The following is a 20793-nucleotide window of genomic DNA, read 5'->3' on the forward strand; positions in this document are numbered from 1 at the left end:
TAGAAAACCGACTGAGACATGTACCAGAAAAAATCTGCGCGGACATTTTAAAGGATATTTATTAAACTATTGTATTTCGATATTGAATGTTATATATATTTTGAAAGTACGTATATTAATATTCTTAAATATCACTTAGGAAAGTTTGTGAAGTTTTGTGCATGAGAACGCGCGCACTTTGCTCGACATCAGCTTTTGCACAGTCTTTGGCTGGACTTTCTTGGTAGCTCTAATCCATTTTATTTTTGAATTCTTTAATGTTTTTGGCTTCTTTTACATTGAACATTAGTTTTCTTTTGACAAGAACCCAATATATTTTGATAGGACGTAGTTCGGGACAATTCGGTGGATTGCAGTATTTTTCATCGAAATCTTCTTTAGATTTTCTAAGCCAGTTTAAAGTTGTCCCAGAGTAGTGACATGATGCTGAATTGAGCCAAAATAACGGATTACCCGTGTGTGTTTTTAAAAACAGCAAAAGGCGTTATTTGAGGCATTCTTTTATATATATTTTGGTGTTCATTGTTCGCGTAGTCACAAACCAAGAGCTTCTTTCACATTTCAGCTTTCTTTTCACATTCAAAAATTGTTTGCCAAACTAAAAGTTTTTAAGCAAACTTTTGTTTCTTCCAGGACACCAATATTATTCAGCAAGAGCTGAATAATATTGGTGTCCTGGAAGAGATCGGAAATATGCAGCACAATAATTTTTTATAGAGTAGCTTTGAACAACAAACCACGAAATTTTCTTACTTTTTTTCACCACGAAGAACTTTTTCCTTTTTATGAGATTTATAGCCACAATTTCTCGTCAATCTTTTTATATTGGAAGCACTTGTCTTAAACTTATTCGCTAAAGTTCGAACAGAAATCTCCGGTTTTCTGTCTAAGGCATCTTTCACTTTTTTAGCAAGATCTCGTCTAACAAAATATTTTTCTCTTTTACTTCTTGATTTCCTTTTGATTGAACCAGTGTCCTTAAATCGTTTCATAACGCTCTGCAATAATCTCAAAGCAATCTGCAACTCTTTAGAAATTGTTTTGTTTGATTCACCAGGATTTTTAACGAGAAAATGCAAAATTTTTCTCGCTTCTTATCTTGATTTGATGAAATTTAAATTAAAACTAATTGTTTGATCACAGAGTTGTTTAAATTTTGAATAACACTAATACGATGACATTTTAAAACAACTAGCTAATTAAAATGATGCACGTTTTCCATAAACACCACATCAGAACTCGCGCAGATTTTTTCTGGCACATGTCTTATAACTTCAAAATCACTTTCTTTGGGGGTTCGAACACACAAATATATATAATGTATATATATATATATATATATATATATATATATATATATATATATATATATATATATATATATATATATATATATATATATTAGGGTGATGACTTTTTAACTTTTATTTTTAAAAATCATTTCCTGTAACAGGAATAGATGAACTTTTGCCTTTTATTGACTAAATTGACCTATATTTCAATAAAATATTGAAAAAGGTCACGCACAAATTAAATATAATATAGGCCATTTTAGCGTAATATATATTTGTTTCAACAATATTTACACATAATATAAGTCATTAAACCAACTTGTAAAATAATTTATATACTACATATTATTATAGAGAAAAGCTCGTACCCTGGGGGAATCGTTGGGTGCAATCAACCCCCCTCTTTGTACCAAGTGGACTTTGTTTCACACAAATTTGGTTATAAAAAATTAGCAAAATATTTATTTTTTAATCTAAATTTCTTCGTTTTACAAAAACGAGCCCCCTAAAAAACCTAGCGGTACTGCCCCGAGAGAATTGTTTGGAATTTTCCAGAATATTGTATAACGTTATGCTTTCGACAAACTCCTGCAGAGTTGTAAAATTTTCTTGTCTCTCCAGCCGTTTCTTTACCATCTCACTTGTGTCATCCGTCACCACACTGAGATGAATGAGATTCGCAAATGAATAACCCCAAACATCAGCAATGTACGCTGGAACTCTCAAACCATTCTAGCCCTTCTTGCGTTTATTCTGATGCCTGAAACCCGTGACAGGCTGCGTAAAAATCTTACTCGTGGGTCTACCACTGATTTCGCAGTCAATTGTTTCGCGCTGAAGATTTTGATAAACTATCTACAGTGCTGAATGATTATTCAAAAGGTCTCAGATGCTCGCAAAACCACTGAAAAATATAAAAATCTCCAATCGACAACGCCCGAAGCAACCAGTGCTGCGAGCGTGCGATCGAAGTTTTCCAAGACCTCCTATGACTCCTATGACTTCTGCCGCAATAAGAACAATCTCCCACTAAAATTCATCTTGTTCAATAATATTATTGTAAATAATTGACTTCCTTTTGTGTTTGATGACCCTATAAAATGTTGCATATATATGACTTGTATTTAATTTTGTAACTGCTTAAAGGGACCTCAAAAATTAGGCAAAAAATATAATTAATAAAATTTTTTTAACTCATATACAATATAATGCACAGATCATGAAATTGCGCACTTATGCCAATGGTTGCAGTTTCGCATTTATTCAGTTTATGCCAATGTTTGCAAATTCTTTTGGTGCAATTATGCCAATTTGCACTTATGCCAGTTCACACTTATGCCAATTCGCACTTATTCAGCCTCCCGGATAAATTCACAAGTAAACTAGCACAAATAAGCCAAAAGTCTAATGATGAAAATGATATATTAAAAAAAAACAACTATAGATTTAGAAAATAGACCATGTCAAAACAATCTAAGAATTGACGGAGCAGCCGAATTTTCTGTGAAACATGGAGTGACTGTGCTAACATAGTCGAAAGTATCTTTAAAAACCAATTAGGAATTGCGGAGGACATAGTAATTGAAAGAGCCCATTGTGTAGGAAAAGTAAAAGAACAATTCGCAGACAATTCTCTAACTTTTCTAAGTTTTCATGAAAAAATAAATTATCTTAAGCAAAAAAGTTTAAATTCAGATTAAATTCATGTGTGAAGGTTAATGAAACCTTAGAAAAACAAAAAAAGCTTTATGGAAAAAAGTAGGTAAATTTACAATTATCAAATAAGTTAAAATTCTTGTACGAGAGTTTCAAAAATAAGTGAAATGCTTAACCTCAATTTTATTAAAACATGGAATTAAAAAAAAACAATAGTACAAAAAAATTTTTATCAACTTGTTGCCCCTTACATTTGGGGGATAAGTTGAAGGGCTTTGTGATTCCCAGCTTCCAATCATTGCAATTTTTTACAAAAGCCTCATTATTTGACATAAGAATAAACATACAAATGATTGGAATTTGCTCCATGTCTGGAAGTTAATTATCTCAAACACCAAAAAATCCTGGATCCGTCATTAGAATCATAAGCTTATCAAAAGCATTTGACATTTGACATAAAATTTTACTTTAAAAATGGAAAAGCATCAAATAAAAAATTTAATCAGTTTATTTGTCTAACAGACGTCAACTTTGGTCCCCTTTTATTTCTGATTCTTATACAATTTGTTTATATAATCCCTATATAATTTGCTTTAATGGATATTTAAAACATTTATGTTCAAATACCAACTTGGACAATTTTACAACTTCCATCTTAATTTAGGTTTTAAAACTTCTTTCAAACGTTCGCGAATAAACATAACAAAAGAGAAACTGAAAACTTTGCATACAAAAACAAAATTCTGTCTGTTTTTATATTTCTTAATATAAAAGCAGTGACTTCTACCTATTTAGTAAAATAATTCCTCAAAGTATATAAGCTAATAAAAATAACGATTAAATAATCAAGTGATCTTAATTTTACTAGTATAATCACTAATTATAATCACTAGTATTACACATCTATGAAAAAAAGGACAACTTGTAATTATTAATATTTAGTAGGTACCAAATTATTTCTGCGTCACCTTCTTAAATGAAAAATTGATGAAATAGAAAACTTCTTTGTGGCAATTTTTTAAAAACGCGAATAAAACAAATTAATTCTTGTATGACTTGCGGTCAAATGCGCCTTTTTAAACAACTGTTTCATCATAATTTCAATAGGATATAATATGCTTATATAAGTTTTATACAGGCGAAGTTAATTTTTTAAAACCCGAATTTATCTGGAAGACGATCTTTAAACCGAATTTGATGATTCTGTAAAATACCTTAATTTATGTATCGTATAATTTAAAACTGGGACTTTTTTAATTAATAAAAGTTAACAACTTTCTAATTTAACTGAAAGTTAAATGAAATTTTAAACTTGTGACTTAAATTTCCAATTCGGTACCGTCAACTTCATCTTTCAGTAAACTTCGTAATCCAAATTTTAACGAATGTTCGCTGTAAATAATAACAAACGTATAATAAAATATTATTAAGCAATTATTAATAAACATCCCATCCCGTGTAATAAACATCCAAGAGTAATAGACAATAGGAATTATCTTGTCATCGCAAATTATATTCTTGCAACAACATATTAGTATTTTCAACATCAAAGTTATTATTTAAAAAGAAACTGTTTTAATTTTAAATCGCTTTTTATGTCATGGAAACGTATTATAATTGTAGCTAACATGAAGTTATAAAACTAATTAAATTCAAAAAAAAAATGCTAATAACGAATGTTCTTCATAAAAAGTTAAACAAGAAATTTTTCGCGGAACAAAACGGAAAAGAAATTTATCTAATCACGCAACATTTAAATTGCGCATCTTAAACATTTTTGCTACTTAATTGGATGATTTTCTTTTCCTTTGGGGTCGTCCATAAAGTACGTACGCCAAAAATTTTGAAATTTGACACCACCTACCCCTGTTGCCACGCGTACTTTTAAGTCCCCACCCCCTTAAAAAGTACGTACGTTTTTCAAATACCCCTTAACTTTTTTATTTTTCAATAAAAAAGTTTATCAAAAAAAAAAGGTGGAGGAGGTACCTTAGATACTTTAAACGATCCCAATGTCCTTTGTTTGCGGCACAGGATCCTAATTTAAAAAGCGTCTTCAAATATAAATATTAATTTAAATAAAGTTAAATTCCATTGTAACTTTGTGGTTGTTTGGCCGAAAGGTTAATAAAGTAAACTTCCACGGCGGAGACCAGAGTTCGTTCCAGGTTAAGTTTTATTGTACTTTTATTTGTTTTAATGATGATCAAATAAATATAAACTATACTTAAGGTGGACATTTTTTTCAGACACCCCTTTTTAGTAAGTCCGTAAAAATAAGTCTTACTTGAGATAATATTGAAAACAAGCCCTAAAATCCAGTGCCATGGATAGGCTACCCATACCCCTTAATTGGGAGTGGGGAAACAGTAAATTTTGTGCCCTTTTGCTAATTTAAGGAGCTTTTTATTTTAGCAAAACCTAGGGGTAAAATTTGGAAGATTTTGAAACCCTAATGACACGTTTTCTTTAGGGGGCCTTGGACCCATTAGCCACGGCACTGCTAAAACCTTATTTTTGTCGACTCAAAAAATAGGTTGCCTGAAATACGCCTTACTCAAGGCCAGAATATAAGGGGTAGCATGTGTGTGTGGGCGCCCGCAGGATTTTTTGTTGATCTAGGTAGGACACTTTCACATATTGTGCAAACTCCAAACTTAAGTATGTTTATATCTGTGCCAAATGAGGAGGCCAAATTTACACTCCCTTCATTTTGGGGGATCGGAAAATTTGCATGGTTATGTCTTTTGTTATTTACAATATTTTTTTACAAAATTTAAAATCTGTCGATGAATTTTAATTTAGTTTTAGATAGTAAAGTTAAAAATTTACTACATTAGTGCCCTCACGTTTGGGCAAGAGGAGGGGAAAGCGATTTAAGACTTTTTTGTTCCCAGGCTTCCGCCATCCCAATTTTTTGCAAGGTCTCCTCATTTGGCATAGGTATAAATATACTTAGGTTTGGAGTTTGCACAATGAGTGAAAGTGTCCTATCTGGAACAAAAAAAAATCCTGCGGGCGCCCATGTATATGAGTGCATAGAGGGAAACTATACCCTCTACTGCCTATACCATACATCTTTTTATGTTGGCAAATTAGGATTTTTGGTCAGAATTTTATCTTTTCTATTGATTAGCGGGTTAATTGATAAATTAGTAAATCGATGTATGTACTTTTAAATTGAACCCTCCCTCACTCCCCCCTCCCCCGATATAACATTATACTTTTCCTTTATAGGATTTCATTAAACTTTTTTTTTCTTTTTTGATCGAACTATTTCTTTAAATTACAATATGCTATCAATATCACCCCTTTGTTGGGGTGACTTTGATAATCTAATAATTCCTTATGAATTATTAATTTAACCCTCTTCACAAGATTTTTTTTCGAAGTTTTACTAAATTAGAACACAATATACAAGCAAATTTATAACGTTTTACTGGTAAAATTATCAATTTAGAAAACAATTTCGTTATCGAATATACCCACAAAATGGACAAAAAAAACAACAACAAAAAAACAATTTAATGTTAATATGCTAGACAGAGAAATATAATATAATATATATAATATAAAAACTATTGTTTGATATACTAGACAGCAATATTCTATCTGCTGATAGTACACTGTGAACCAAAGAGGCCGCCAGGTTTTATGTCGTGGCACTCATATAAAACCTTTTGAACATAATAGTATTTGTCCTGTAGGTTTTGAAAAGTAAGTTTTTAAAATCTGGACAAAGTGCTAAAGGTCAAAAACGGGGGCAAAAGGGTAAGCCTGAGGGGGTCTTCGGCCCAATTATAAAATTAAAAATCGTTCCTTTTAATATTATAAAATTTTTGTTTGTAGTTAATCTGTTACATCAAATTGTTTAAATTTTTTAATAGGGAAATTGTACTCTGAATAAAATAGGCATAAATGTCTTTATTTAACTTCATACATAAATCACATCTACAACAGCATAGTTATAAATATCTGTAACAGTACATCCATATCAATACATGTATATGTATTTATATATGAATTTATATACATCTATTCATATACTTAAATAAATGTACACACAGACATGAATATACATATATTCTTATGTATGCATAAAAATATATACTTACATATTTATATGTACCATGTATATGTTTATATTATTTACATGTATATGTGTACACACACACTTTTACTTGTGGATTGATAAAAGAAGTTAAAATAAAAAAATCTTTTCTACTAACGGGTGATGCGGAAGTTATCGGACAAAATAAAAACGTTAATAACTTATTTATAAATAAAAAAAAAACTACTATTATATTTTTTTTAAATAAAGCATTTATCTTATAATAAAAAATATTATTTTTTATATGAAAAAACACCACCATCTGCAATTGATCTCAATTTTGCTCTGCGGCCTTTCATATGCGACTGTAAAAAGTTTAAATTAATTTCTTGTAGTTTTAGTTTAATGCGATCAATCAAAACTTGCTTTGTTGAAGCTTGCCAATCTCCCTCGTAAACCTTCTGTGCCAAATGTCCCCAAAAATTTTCAATTGGTCGTGCTTGAGGCACATTTGGGAGATTGGATTCTTTATCAACGTAATAGACATATTGGTCCATCCAATTTAGAGAATCTTTAGAGTAATAAAAACTTGCTAAATCTGGCCAAAATAAATAGTTAAAGTCTCCATAATACTTGTGAATAAATGGAAGAAGTCGTTTTTTTAAACATTCATTAATATAGATTGATGAATTGATCGCTACAGCCTTGGAAGTGTGAAACAATGGCTCGGACATACCACGGTCAGATATGGCTATCCACATTAATAATTTTTTTGGAAATTTCTCTTTTCCTATAAAACGAACACTTTCTGGGCATGTCTTTTTGTTGTTTGTGTAGTATCCAGAATTTCCAGGCATGTTGTCCCCTGCAAAACAAAAGTATTTTTCGTCATCGATGACTAGAAGCGATTTTGTGTTATAGAGTTGGTTAACTAGTTTCCTGCTTCTTTTCTTTGCCTTTATTTGTTGCTCTATAGTGTATTTTGGAGTCTTTTCACGTTTTCTACATTTAATATTCATTTTTTTTAACTGACGACCAATTGTCGATTGATTTACACCGAATTTAATACCTATTTTTCTCTGACTGACCCCTTTTCGATTGTTGACAAGTCTCGTTAATTCGGCTTTCTTTTCTCAAGTCCAGGATGTCGGACGACCAGGGTGCTTTCTATCAGAAAACGATTGAACAGTTTCAAGTCTTTATAGGTTATCATATATTGTACTTCGGGAAAACCCTTCCTTTTCAAAATGATTTACTATTTTTTTTTTTTTAGTATTAGGTTTATTTACAAAAAAATAGTTTTAGTCGCTTTCGAAAAGATTCTCGTTTAGCTGCATTTAACCTCATTTTAAATAACTGTGTTTCAAATAATAAAGTTTATATTTTATAGAACGTTTATGCCTACGCATAAAACCACAAAAACTAATTATTATGCTCAAATAATGAAATTAGGATTTGTCCAATAACTTCCGCATCACCCGTTAAAAGTATCTCTTCTACTTCTTTTAATAAGCCACAAATATATAAGTATACATCAAGATACAGCTACATTTTTAATGTAACTAATATTTTAATAAATATGTAAACACAATATGCATAGATATAAAATATACATTATTTATTTTTTATTTATAAATATCATTTATATATATATATATATATATATATATATATATATATATATATATATATATATATATATATATATGATGTATATATATATACATATATACATCATATATATATATATATATATATGATGTATATATATATACATATATACATCATATATATATATATATATATATATATATATAAGATGTATATATATATACATATATACATCATATATATATATATATATATATATATATATATATATATATATATATATATATATATATATATATATATATATATATATATATATTTATTATTGCTCTGTTCTTTAAGAACATTAAGCACTCTATATGTAGAGTAATCTTTTCATTGATTATCCTTCTTTTTTTTCTAAAAAAAACCTGTATCAAATTAGATAAGCAAAAAAGTGAGCAAATGCTCACATTAATATGCTATAGTATGTATGACACTGAACTTTCCAAAGAAATATGGAAACTTAAATCGAAAATTATAAAACCTGTTGTTAAATGGAAAATAATAGCACGATTTAGGCCCTACAACTAAACATCAAAAGTTTGTAATCTTTGTCTCCGCGAGAAATTTCATATACTATCATATAAGGGAGAAAACTTACTTATTAAAAGATATGAAATAATATCAAAGTACCGGCATTCAAAGATATTTTTAGTATCCTTTTTCGACACCGGGGACCAAAACCTTTGACGTTTTTTTGTTTTTGTTTTGTTTTGTAACGTCAGAACTCGTTCCACCGTAATTTTAATTTGTAATTTTTAAACGGGTTTTAAGTGACGAAATACACAATGTCTGATGATTGCCAAAAGGCATGAAACTCAGAGTTCCATCAAAAATTGTTTTTATTCATTTTATATAAATAAATAAATATTGCTCTATTATTTAATAATATTGAGCACTCTTAAACGCATAAGAGTATTTGTATTATTATTATATCATAATAATACATGATCTATTTTGTATATATACATATATATATTAGTACAAATATACACATAAATAAAATCAAAATTAAATTCTTTTTGCTCCAAAATCCACCACTGCTGATAGTAGCCTGTCGCCACCCAGTAAACACACAAACGTTCACTAAACGTCAAAACAACGTTTCAACAAAACGTTTAGATTTGGTCGATTATCCGTTTAGAATGAAATCCAGATTAACGTTTAGAACAAACGTTCATAAAACGTCTATATTCTAACGTCTTTTAGACGTCTATTATAGGATTGTTATACGTATATAAAGCGTATAGATTTTATTTAATTTACGTTTAAATCTAGTCTAATTAACGTATATAAAGTGTTTAGATTTAGTCTAAGTAAACGTACATTAAACTTGTCTATTATTTTCTTTAATTTTGTAAACGTAATTTCAATTTATTTAAGTTTAAAAACTTATATAAATTAAAATTACGTTATAACTTTTAAACTTTATATAAGTAATAAAAGCTATATAGGTCGTGAAATTTATAAACAAGATATATTTATAAAAGGTCTGGTCTTATTTTTTATATTTTTTATAACTATTATAATATGTTTATAAACTTTTATACTATACTACGTATACTATACTTTTATTTTAGAAAACTATTTATAAAGTTATAAACTTATATAAAACCTTTTCACATAGTGGGGATTTAGAGAAAAAAATGTTTGTGCACTAAACTTGTTTATGTTTCGATACTTTAAAAAAATTAAATGATCAAGCTTTTGGCAGTGGAAATATTATATTGAAAAATTTCTATCAAATATTTTTTAAATTTAATCTCATTAGCGGAAAATAAAAGTTTACATTAAGATTAAGTCAAAGATTACTTATAAAACTAATAAACTCAAAACAAATATTTTGGATCATTGGTTTATGCGTTATCAAAAATCTTCCTAGAACACTGTCTACCACTTGTTTATCATGCACCTGTTTGTGCAACATCTTCTTCTACATTCTTATCCTGATCGTCTGATTTCGTAACTTGATTTGTAACCGAAAAAGCTAGGGTAAAATAGTTATCATTTTAAATGTACATTCATAAATCAAAATTGGAATTACACTGAACAACTTTACATAAAGAGGATTTTCTGAATGGAAGTTTCGAAAATTTCCTGTACCATCCATGTTTATTTTTGACATAAAAAATTTCGTAACGTCGTGTCATATTATATGCTTTACCAGCTCTGTTCCACCAATTTTATTTAGCAATTGTAACTAAATTAAGCTAAAATGCATCTAAAATAAAAAAAATAAAAAATTTATTTATTAAACCTCTTGATTAGTGCAAAGATGAAAACCTACTGTTACACAATCATACTAGCGCTTACAAAATGAATTTAAACTGTTTATAAAGCTTACGAAAAAAGTTATTGCAGCGGGACTTTCATAACGAGAGACCAGCAACTCATATTTTTTAACTGTGCCAACGTTGCAATCAATAATTTCTAAAACATCTGAGTCCATTAATTTGTTGGCATTTAGGAAGGTAGATTGTCGCGATAAGAGATTTTTAACTTCCGTGAATTAAAATGGCGCTCCCGACACTCGTTTATTATTTATTAATCAGTCGTTTTGCTTTCAGTTGTTGTAAGGTAGTGAATCTTGAAAACGCATCTAAATTAATTATTTAGCCAATAAAAAGAAATTATTTATTAATTTTTTTAATTTGGTTTTAATTATGCCTATTTTAACCGCGTGACTTAAGCTGTTATGTGAGTCTTCTGACCAATGTCTATATAACTATATTATAATATAATAAACGTTTATTAAACGTCGATCAAACGTTTAGAATAACAACTTATATTAGTCAATATTGTAAACGTTTGATTGACGTTTAATGAACGTACAAATTAAAAGATTTAAAGCGTAGATTTAAATCTATAAATGTTTACGTTTAATAAAGGTTGATTAAAGGTTTACAATATTGACTAATGTAAGTCGATATTCTAAACTTTAGATCGACGTTTAGTAAACGTATATATATAAAAGTTTGAAATATACCTTTCAAATCAAGCGTCGATTTTTAGTCAATAATAGATCGCTAAACGTTTTATCTATTTTTCGACCGATTTCGACTAAATATTGACCACTTCTGAACCAATCTGTGTTTACTGGGCATGATCTGGATGCCCTTTTTGTCTCCTAAATCTAGTCCATGTTGGTTTAAACTTTGCATGAATACTTCCCCCACATTGTTCAGCAAAGTTTCCTAATCCTTGGTTATGTTATTCCACATATGGTTGTACATGACACAATAGAATGTAAACTTTTCATGTTGTATTAATTTTTTTATTTAAATTTAATGCAACCTCTTGTGCAGAAAACAATGAATTCTTTAAAATTTGTTATTGCCTATTTGAAGCCAGGTTGTAACTTGCTAAAAAAACAACTATTTTTTACGTTACGATAATCTTTTAAACACTGAACAATTGGAATCAAACATGTAAACAACTCTAACATTTTTATTTCAAAGGAATCTAAGTTTTCTAATATTTTGTTTGAATTGTTTCCATCCCAGCCTCTACCTTGATAGCCTCTCTGAATGATATTTTTGACTTCAGTCAATCATCAAATCCTGGCTAGACATCCAACAAAAAATTTCCTAGCAGTGAAAGAAAGCCAATTAATAAATAAAGTTCGTGCGGAGGAACTAGTTCCTCAATTAAATCTGGATCTAGATCAATATACAAAATTCGAAGATTAATGCCGTTCATGAAGTCTTTCATGGATGATTTAACTGATTTATTTTCTAAATACTTATTGTAACAATAATCAATACTCCCTAGAGTTCGTTTTGTCCCTGAATCTAATTTGGATATTCCCTCACACCATAAACAAGCTCTTTTCCCAGAATGCTCAGATAAGCCAAATAACGCATTTTCACATTTTAGGTCAAAAACAACATAAAACTGACACACTGCAAATTTAACTTTTCTATAATTCTAATTATAATTTGCCTCAAATTATAATTAGATTCAGGAATATCTTCAACAATAGCTAGAAACTGTGATCGTTGTACACCACTATTCAAAAACTCATCTGAATCATCATTATTCTTATGACAATCAAAGATATTGATAATCACTTTAAAAAATGAGCCACCGCGATCCAATGAAATTCTTATAAAGGCTAAAGTTGGGTCTAAACCACGTAATTTTAACAAGTCTAGCACAAAATCTGATGTATTTTGAACATGGGCGTAGAGTACTCAAGTTTTCAAGGGGGGCAAAAAGTTGAAGGTTCAATTTTTTTGAGCAATTTACGTTAACTGTCCAGTTTTAATTGTTATTTATATAGAGATAAAAAATAACAACTTTTTCTATCAAAATTTTGGTTAACTAGCATCAAGAAATATAGAAATATATGTAGAGAATTTACTTGGTTTCCAAATAAAACATTCTACGGCGCGTTTCGTTTTTTTCAATAAACCTATCTAACAAAAAATCCATTTTAATACTCCGGGTAATTTCTTTATGGGTATTCATTAGAGAAACAGCGTTCAGCCTTTCTTGGCTCATGGTCGATCGAAGAAAAGTTTTTAGTCTACGCAGACTACTAAATGATCGTTCTGCTGTACAAGTTGACACTGGCTGGACCAAAATAATCTTTATAAAACGGACAATTTCCGAGACAATGCTTCTCAATCCAATTTGTTCCTTAGCACGGATAAAATCTAGAGCTGATTGAAAATCTACTAACTGGACTTTTTTTCTCATAGCTTCGTCAATGAAAAGGTCCCGGTGAAGCTGTAGTCTTTGATAATTTGTAAAATCGTCCTTGCAGAAGTTTTTTATGTAGTTAATACTGCATTCAGTATTATTTGATCCAATAACAAACTCTTCGACTCTTGTTAAATGGCGAGTGGTTTCAGTTGATTCAAATTTATCGGTTAGGCTAACTAAAACTGCATCTAGACTGATAAAGTATAAGTTCTTGTACATCTCTTTTGGGTCATTTGGCTGGTAATAAGTATCCCTGAAACCAACTTCAATTTTTGCAGGGACTTTCCTTTTCCTGGGCAGAGCTGGTTCGTCTAAATCCATTATTTTAGCAGATTCAGTTGCCGCATCGAAAAGTGTTTTAAAACGTGACTCAGTACGCAAAGATCTCAATATTTGTTTCAGGGTCTGAATGATGGATTCAGCCTTACTAAAGTTTAGTTGGCTTCCCTGAAGTTGAATGCTTGAATCTTCTAGGATGGTAAAAATGATTCGAAGAAATTCCAACTTAAAAAAGGTGTCAAAAACCTGAAAAGAAGACAAAAAAGCCATTGCTTCCACTCGGCATTTGGTAAAGTCAGGGTTGGTGGTAAGGTCTTCCAGCCAAACCAAAAGTGATCTGTAATTACTGGTAATATATATTAGTGATGGCTTGCGCATTATCCATCTGGTTGGGCAAAAAGGTCTAAATGATGTTCCATTTTGGTGTCCGTCTTCGCTTTCATTTTGATCTTTTAGGCTTGAAAACCAAGCGAGCCTCTTTGGTGAGCCTCTGGTAAAAGCGATAAACTTTTGAACGAGTGACATGATGTTTTCTATATCAGGGATGTTTTTTATTTCATCTTGTATTACCAAATTTAAGTTGTGAGCTCTGCAATGAACATAAAGGGCTCTGCTTTCTTGTTGAAGAACAAGTTTTTGCAAGCCAGCTATTTCAGAAGACATGGCAGCAGCTCCATCGTAGCACTGTCCCCGACAGTTCTCGAGCCTTAAGTTGGAGCGAAGAAGGACGTCTTTTATAATCAAAAACAAATCCTTGCTTTTAGTTGTGGCTGTCTCATAAAATCCACAAAAATCCTCATTAATTTGGAACTCATCGTCCACAGTACGGAAGGATATCGATACCTATAAAATTTAAAGCTTTTAAAAATTATTAAAAAAAAAAAATAAGGTTCATTTAATTATTGATTTGGTTAATAATACCTGCTCTTTTCCCGTAATATCGGACGATTCATCCATCATGAATCCAAAAAAATCCCTCTTTTTTATCGTGTTTGATAATTCACGTTGGATAACTAACGAAATATCCAACACAATTTCATTTGTGACATCTGGTGATATCCACTTGTACTTCTCTGGTCGATTCATCCATTTTTTCAAGACTGGTACATCCATAGACCTCAGTTCTAAGAGCTGGAATAGATTTGAAGACTCCTTTGTCTTGCCTCGGATGGCCAAACCTTGACAGCCGAGAAAAATCAAACTAGAAAAAATATGATCAAGTGCTTTTCTTGCGTCCTTCATATCTTGTAGATGTTGAGTGGAATGTTTACTGGAAACTGTAGAATCTGACGTGCTTGTCAAAATCATTTCGTTAGCAGCTCGGTGAAAATGGCTAGCTTCATGACGGCGAAACTTCTCATGAGCTTTCTTCCAATTATTAAATCCATTTATAACAAATCCCAGAGCGGATTTTTTTTCTCTTGATTCAGTAGGCAGCGGAAGCTTCATATTAGTAGCTTTGACACACGAGGAACAAAAGGCTTTTTCTTTAACAGCGTCATAGTTAATCCACTTGAATTCGTCTTCCCAGCTAAAAAGATATCGACGAATATTTTTTTCCAACCTTTTTCCGTTTGCACCTTGTGTTGAATTTGATTTGGATAAAGAGGAGTAGGGAATTCTGTAAAGAAAAAATCTCTTATTTTAAGTTGTTATTTAAAATCTATTATAAGTTATTAAGGAGGTTGGCTGGTACCTTTTTTGTTGGTCCTCACTATTATCACCAACAAAATCTGAACTGTTTGCTTGTAACTTTAACTTATTGTCGGAAAACGATGATACTTGTAAGGCAGATGAAATAGGCACATTGGCATTATTAGAATCATTCTTCTTAGTTCGAATGATAAACTTATCCATGCTGTAAGTTCTTCACACACAAAAGATTTCTAGTTTTTTAACTTTAATTAATTATTTCTTAATTAATGGAAATAATTAATCATTTTTTATAAGTAATCTACAATAATTTGTAATTGACACAAATAATAATGTAAATAAAAAATTATAGCAATAATTGAATTGCGAAAGCAAAAAACAATAGCAATAATTGTACTCATGTAAAAAGTGCTGTATTTGTAAAATCACACATAATATTTACACAAGTAAAAGTAAAGAACTGTTAATTAAAATTTTATTTAAAGTAAAAGTTACTTTTTTAACAGCTGTTGTCCGCTATTCTTAAAGTTTTTTTATAATACTTTGTATGAAAATGTTAACTTAGTAAAAATTCGATTTAAATTTTCTTTTAAAATTTAAATAAGAAAGACTAAAATTCGAAACTTCAGTGACGGAAGTGTTTGAAGTCTTTATAACTTCTTTAAGTTATTGTCAAGCGAATTCACTGGTACTTTGAAATTTGCATAAAATAAGCTTCATTACCGTTAAGTCAAGTTCACCAAGGTACCTTGTCTGACTGGCTTTCTTTAAAGATTTTTTAATTTGTACTTTCTTTTTAACTTATATAAAATCCATTTAAAAACAAAAACGTCGTTACAAAAATTAATTTAATACACTAGGTGGAGCGTGTTTAAAGCATGTATACCTGCGAAAAAATTTTAATTTAAGATCAAAAGACCATTTGAAGTTTATCGAAAAAACGCATTTTTTAGCTGAAAAAAAAGATTTCCTCGATCAATAAGTTTTCCAAGTTTTTATTTAAAAAAAGGGGGTACGTTTATAGCAATGGATTGTTAATTTCTTCGCTTATTTCGGAAAAAACTTGATTTCTTTCTCTGTTTAAAAATAATAAATTGAAATAATATTTATTTTAAGAATGGATAAAATTTCAAGGCGGGCAAACGAAATTTCAAGGGGGGCAAAGTTGACTCAAGGGGGGCAGCCTGCCCCCGTTGCACCCCATACTCTACGTCTATGATTTTGAACATATACTCTTGAATTTACATGGCCTATACCGTCAACAAATGCACACTTCTGTACATAGTAGTAATTAGAAATATAATCTTCTAATTCAGAAAGACAACCAAAAATATTGGGCTCTATGGATAGTTTATTTCCTAAACCTTTGCGAAGAGTAGCAACCATCTCTTTTGTTTTTCTATTTGACAGCTCTAGCACAACTTGTAACTGCTTAATTATTTCAAGGGAAAGCTGTTGGATAGAACTTGTTTTTGCTTTTTTTTCTGGTGTGCCAATTATGACTTTAAGAAGATTTCTTCCTGTAGATAAACAAAAAGTAGATTCATCAACCAAATTTTCTGAAGCCATTTTACTTTTTATGATTCCAGAAGCAACCTAAATATAATTTGTACTAAAATATAACTTTTTTAGTTAATATTTATGTAATATCACCAAAAGCCTTTTTTTACCTGCTCAGCTTGAAGAGAACCTAGTAGGAATGCTAATGAAATAATATTAGTCACTGCACTGGTGGGTTTACAGTTATAAGGATAACCAGGTGCAAGATATGTATAACAAAAAGAACATAAGCTTGATTCAGATTTAGGTAAATTGATTGTCTCATCTTGAAGAGTGACATTGGCACTGGAAGAACTCCTCAAAAGAGTTTTCCACTCAACCTAAATAAAAAAAGAAACTTTTTCCACTCAACCTAAATAAAAAAAGAAACTTTTTCCACTCAACCTAAATAAAAAAAGAAACTTTTTCCACTCAACCTAAATAAAAAAAGAAACTTTTTCCACTCAACCTAAATAAAAAAAGAAACTTTTTCCACTCAACCTAATTAAAAAAAGAAACTTTTTCCACTCAACCTAAATAAAAAAAGAAACTTTTTCCACTCAACCTAAATAAAAAAAGAAACTTTTTCCACTCAACCTAAATAAAAAAAGAAACTTTTTCCACTCAACCTAAATAAAAAAAGAAACTTTTTCCACTCAACCTAAATAAAAAAAGAAACTTTTTCCACTCAACCTAAATAAAAAAAGAAACTTTTTCCACTCAACCTAAATAAAAAAAGAAACTTTTTCCACTCAACCTAAATAAAAAAAGAAACTTTTTCCACTCAACCTAAATAAAAAAAGAAACTTTTTCCACTCAACCTAAATAAAAAAAGAAACTTTTTCCACTCAACCTAAATAAAAAAAGAAACTTTTTCCACTCAACCTAAATAAAAAAAGAAACTTTTTCCACTCAACCTAAATAAAAAAAGAAACTTTTTCCACTCAACCTAAATAAAAAAAGAAACTTTTTCCACTCAACCTAAATAAAAAAAGAAACTTTTTCCACTTTTAATCTCAGTGGCTAATGTTATTTTATTATGGAATAATATTAGCCATTGTACTAGTGAGTTTACAGTTATGAGGATAATCAGGTGCAAGATATGCATAACAAAAAAAGAATATAAGCTTGATTCAGATTTAGGTAAATTGATTGTCTCATCTTGATGAGTGACACTGGCACTGGAAGAACTCCTAAAAAGAGTTTTCTACTCAATCGGGACTCAAAACCTCAAAAGGAACTTTTCAACCTTAAAAAAGAAACTTTTTCCACTCAACCTAAATAAAGGAACTTTTATTAAAAAGAAAGTAAGAATAATAAAAATTAGGACTTAAAAATCATTAAATATATCTCGGCTACTTTTGCTCTCCATTCACCACGAGGCGAATTTCCCTTTTTAAGTCTATAAAGATTTCTTCTGCACCCAGAACAAAAAACTGATGGATAGCATTCATTGTTCATCGAATATCCTGGAAAGATAAACTGCTGAATTTGTTCCTCTAAGTTTTTATTTATATTTTTTAATAATTTAGATCTCTCGCCATACTTTTCCCAGCAACAACAACAAGTAGAATTCATAGTTATTCAAAAAAAAAAATACTAATAGCAATTAGATTAAGCGATTGAAACTTCCGAAATTTGAAACTATTTAACTACCGAACTGAACTATTTTCTCATCAAGGTAATATGATAGTTTAGTTAAAATAGGGGGTAAATTAGGTAAAATTTTATCTAATAACTGCATTAGTATTAGTTAAAATAAAAATTAAAAACTAAATTTATTTTTTATAAAAGTTTTTATTATATAATTATTGAAGATGTATAAATTTGGATGCATTATATTAAAAAATAAATATCATGAATTAAATTATAAAACCTCCTTTATTAAAATTTTTTCAGCGGTTTTCAGTGATAAAAAAATTTTTTTATTCATTTTTTTAAGTTTTAGATTCGGCAAAAAAATAAAAAAAATTTATTATAATTTTCGAATATAGTTATGTCTAAAATTGTACGATAGCAACGCATTTTGATTTCAGATATAATTTTTTTTGAATCAATCTGGATAATACTATTACATAGTAAGGATTTGGTTTGAGTGCCATGACATAAAACCTGGTGGTCTCTGCGGTTTACAGTGAGTATACTGCTGATACACTTAGTACATTTTATCAACATTTTTTACATTTGCAAACTGTATCTGATATAGTGAAGAGTATATAACTGATGAAAAAAACTGACGAGTGGTATATTCCATAAGTATTATGACTGGAATGTACCACTTGAACATCTGAATATGGATTTTTGTAAAGCAATTTATCCCAAACAGTTAACGGGTGATGCGGAAGTTATCGGACAAATCCTAATTTCATTATTTGAGCATAATAATTAGTTTTTGTGGTTTTATGCGTAGGCATAAACGTTCTATAACATATAAACTTTATTATTTAAAACACAGTTATTTAAAATGAGGTTAAATTTCTTAAGAAAAGAAAGCCGAATTAACAATCGAAAAGGGGTCAGTTAGAGAAAAATAGGTATTAAATTCGGTGTAAATCAATCGACAATTGGTCGTCAGTTAAAAAAAATGAATATTAAATGTAGAAAACGTGAAAATACTCCAAAATACACTATAGAGCAACAAATAAAGGCAAAGAAAAGAAGCAGGAAACTAGTTAACCAACTCTATAACACAAAATCGCTTCTAGTCATCGATGACGAAAAATACTTTTGTTTTGCAGGGGACAACATGCCTGGAAATTCTGGATACTACACAAACAACAAAAAGACATGCCCAGAAAGTGTTCGTTTTATAGGAAAAGAGAAATTTCCAAAAAAATTATTAATGTGGATAGCTTTATCTGACCGTGGTATGTCCAAGCCATTGTTTCACACTTCCAAGGCTGTAGCGATCAATTGATCGCTTAAATTAATATAGATTAATATAAAATTAATATAGATTCATGAATCTATACTAATGAATGTTTAGAAAACTTTTTCCATTTATTCACAAGTATCATGGAGACTTTAACTATTTATTTTGGCCAGATTTAGCAAGTTCTCATTATTCTAAAGATTCTCTAAATTAGATGGACCAATATGTCTATTACGTTGATAAAGAATCCAATTCCCCAAATGTGCCTCAAGCACGACCAATTGAAAATTTTTGGGGACATTTGGCACAGAAGGTTTACGAGGGAGATTTGCAAGCTTCAACAGAGCAAGTTTTGATTGATCGCATTAAACTAAAACTACAAGAAATTAATTTAAACTTTTTACAGTCGCACATGAAAAGCGTCAGAGCAAAATCGAGATCAATTGCAGATGGTGGTGTTTTTTCATATAAAAAATAATATATTTTTATTAAAAGATAAATGCTTTATTTAAAAAAATTATAATAGTAGTTTGTTTTTTTATTTATAAATAAGTTATTGACGTCTTTATTTTGTCCGATAACTTCCGCTTCACCCGTTAAAATCATAAGATTTTGAGCATTTTCCGGTAACACGAAAAAGTCGTTATTTTTGTTGTTTGAGTCAGGTTAATTTTTTAAACATTTGCACGAGGTAGAATTACTTTGCAACCATTATGATTTCAAAAATATACGCAGAATATAATTATATAACAGAAAGAATCGGTTGTTTATTTTGCAATTACATTTTAAGGCTGATACTTTTGCAACTAATAGGCGAAATTATCAGTCACCACGTTTTACGGCATTAATAAAAAAAACCGTTTAAATATTGTTTTTTTTTAGAAAAATGTTTTATTTTAGCATTAATTTAATTTAAACAAATTTAAATAAAGTTTTCGTTATTTCTTTACTTAGAAATATTGTAATAAAATTTCAGACAAAAGCTCCGTAACGGAGAGTAGTGAATACGGCTGCTGCCGCTGACAACGAAGTAAATAAGTACGTTAAGCATTTATAGTAAAGATTTTTTTTTAATATAATTTTTGTGCTAT

General features: G+C 29.7%; 2 protein-coding genes across 4 annotated transcripts; both read right to left on the reverse strand.

The window, feature by feature from the left end:
- Positions 1 to 7292: 7292 nt before the first annotated feature.
- Positions 7293 to 8018, reverse strand: LOC136076066 (uncharacterized). Its single transcript, XM_065789531.1, has one exon. The coding sequence runs from the start codon at positions 8016 to 8018 to the stop codon at positions 7293 to 7295; it is 726 nt and encodes a 241-aa protein (XP_065645603.1).
- Positions 8019 to 11901: 3883 nt separating this feature from the next.
- Positions 11902 to 18492, reverse strand: LOC136076952 (zinc finger MYM-type protein 1-like). 3 transcript variants are annotated; one of them, XM_065790959.1, is made up of 4 exons: positions 18190 to 18476; positions 16962 to 17171; positions 14560 to 16887; positions 11902 to 14481 (listed from the first exon to the last, which is right to left on the reverse strand). In XM_065790959.1, exons 3-4 carry the CDS (start codon positions 15085 to 15087, stop codon positions 13012 to 13014), a joined length of 1998 nt encoding a protein of 665 aa, XP_065647031.1. In that variant the 5' UTR covers positions 15088 to 16887; positions 16962 to 17171; positions 18190 to 18476; the 3' UTR covers positions 11902 to 13011. The 3 variants fall into 3 exon arrangements, with proteins under 3 accessions (XP_065647031.1, XP_065647030.1, XP_065647032.1); XM_065790958.1 differs by having other exon boundaries at positions 16962 to 18492; XM_065790960.1 differs by lacking the exon at positions 11902 to 14481 and having other exon boundaries at positions 15683 to 16887.
- Positions 18493 to 20793: the final 2301 nt, after the last annotated feature.

Source organism: Hydra vulgaris, chromosome 02, assembly GCF_038396675.1.
Source record: "Hydra vulgaris chromosome 02, alternate assembly HydraT2T_AEP".
Taxonomy (NCBI): Eukaryota; Metazoa; Cnidaria; class Hydrozoa; order Anthoathecata; family Hydridae; genus Hydra; species Hydra vulgaris.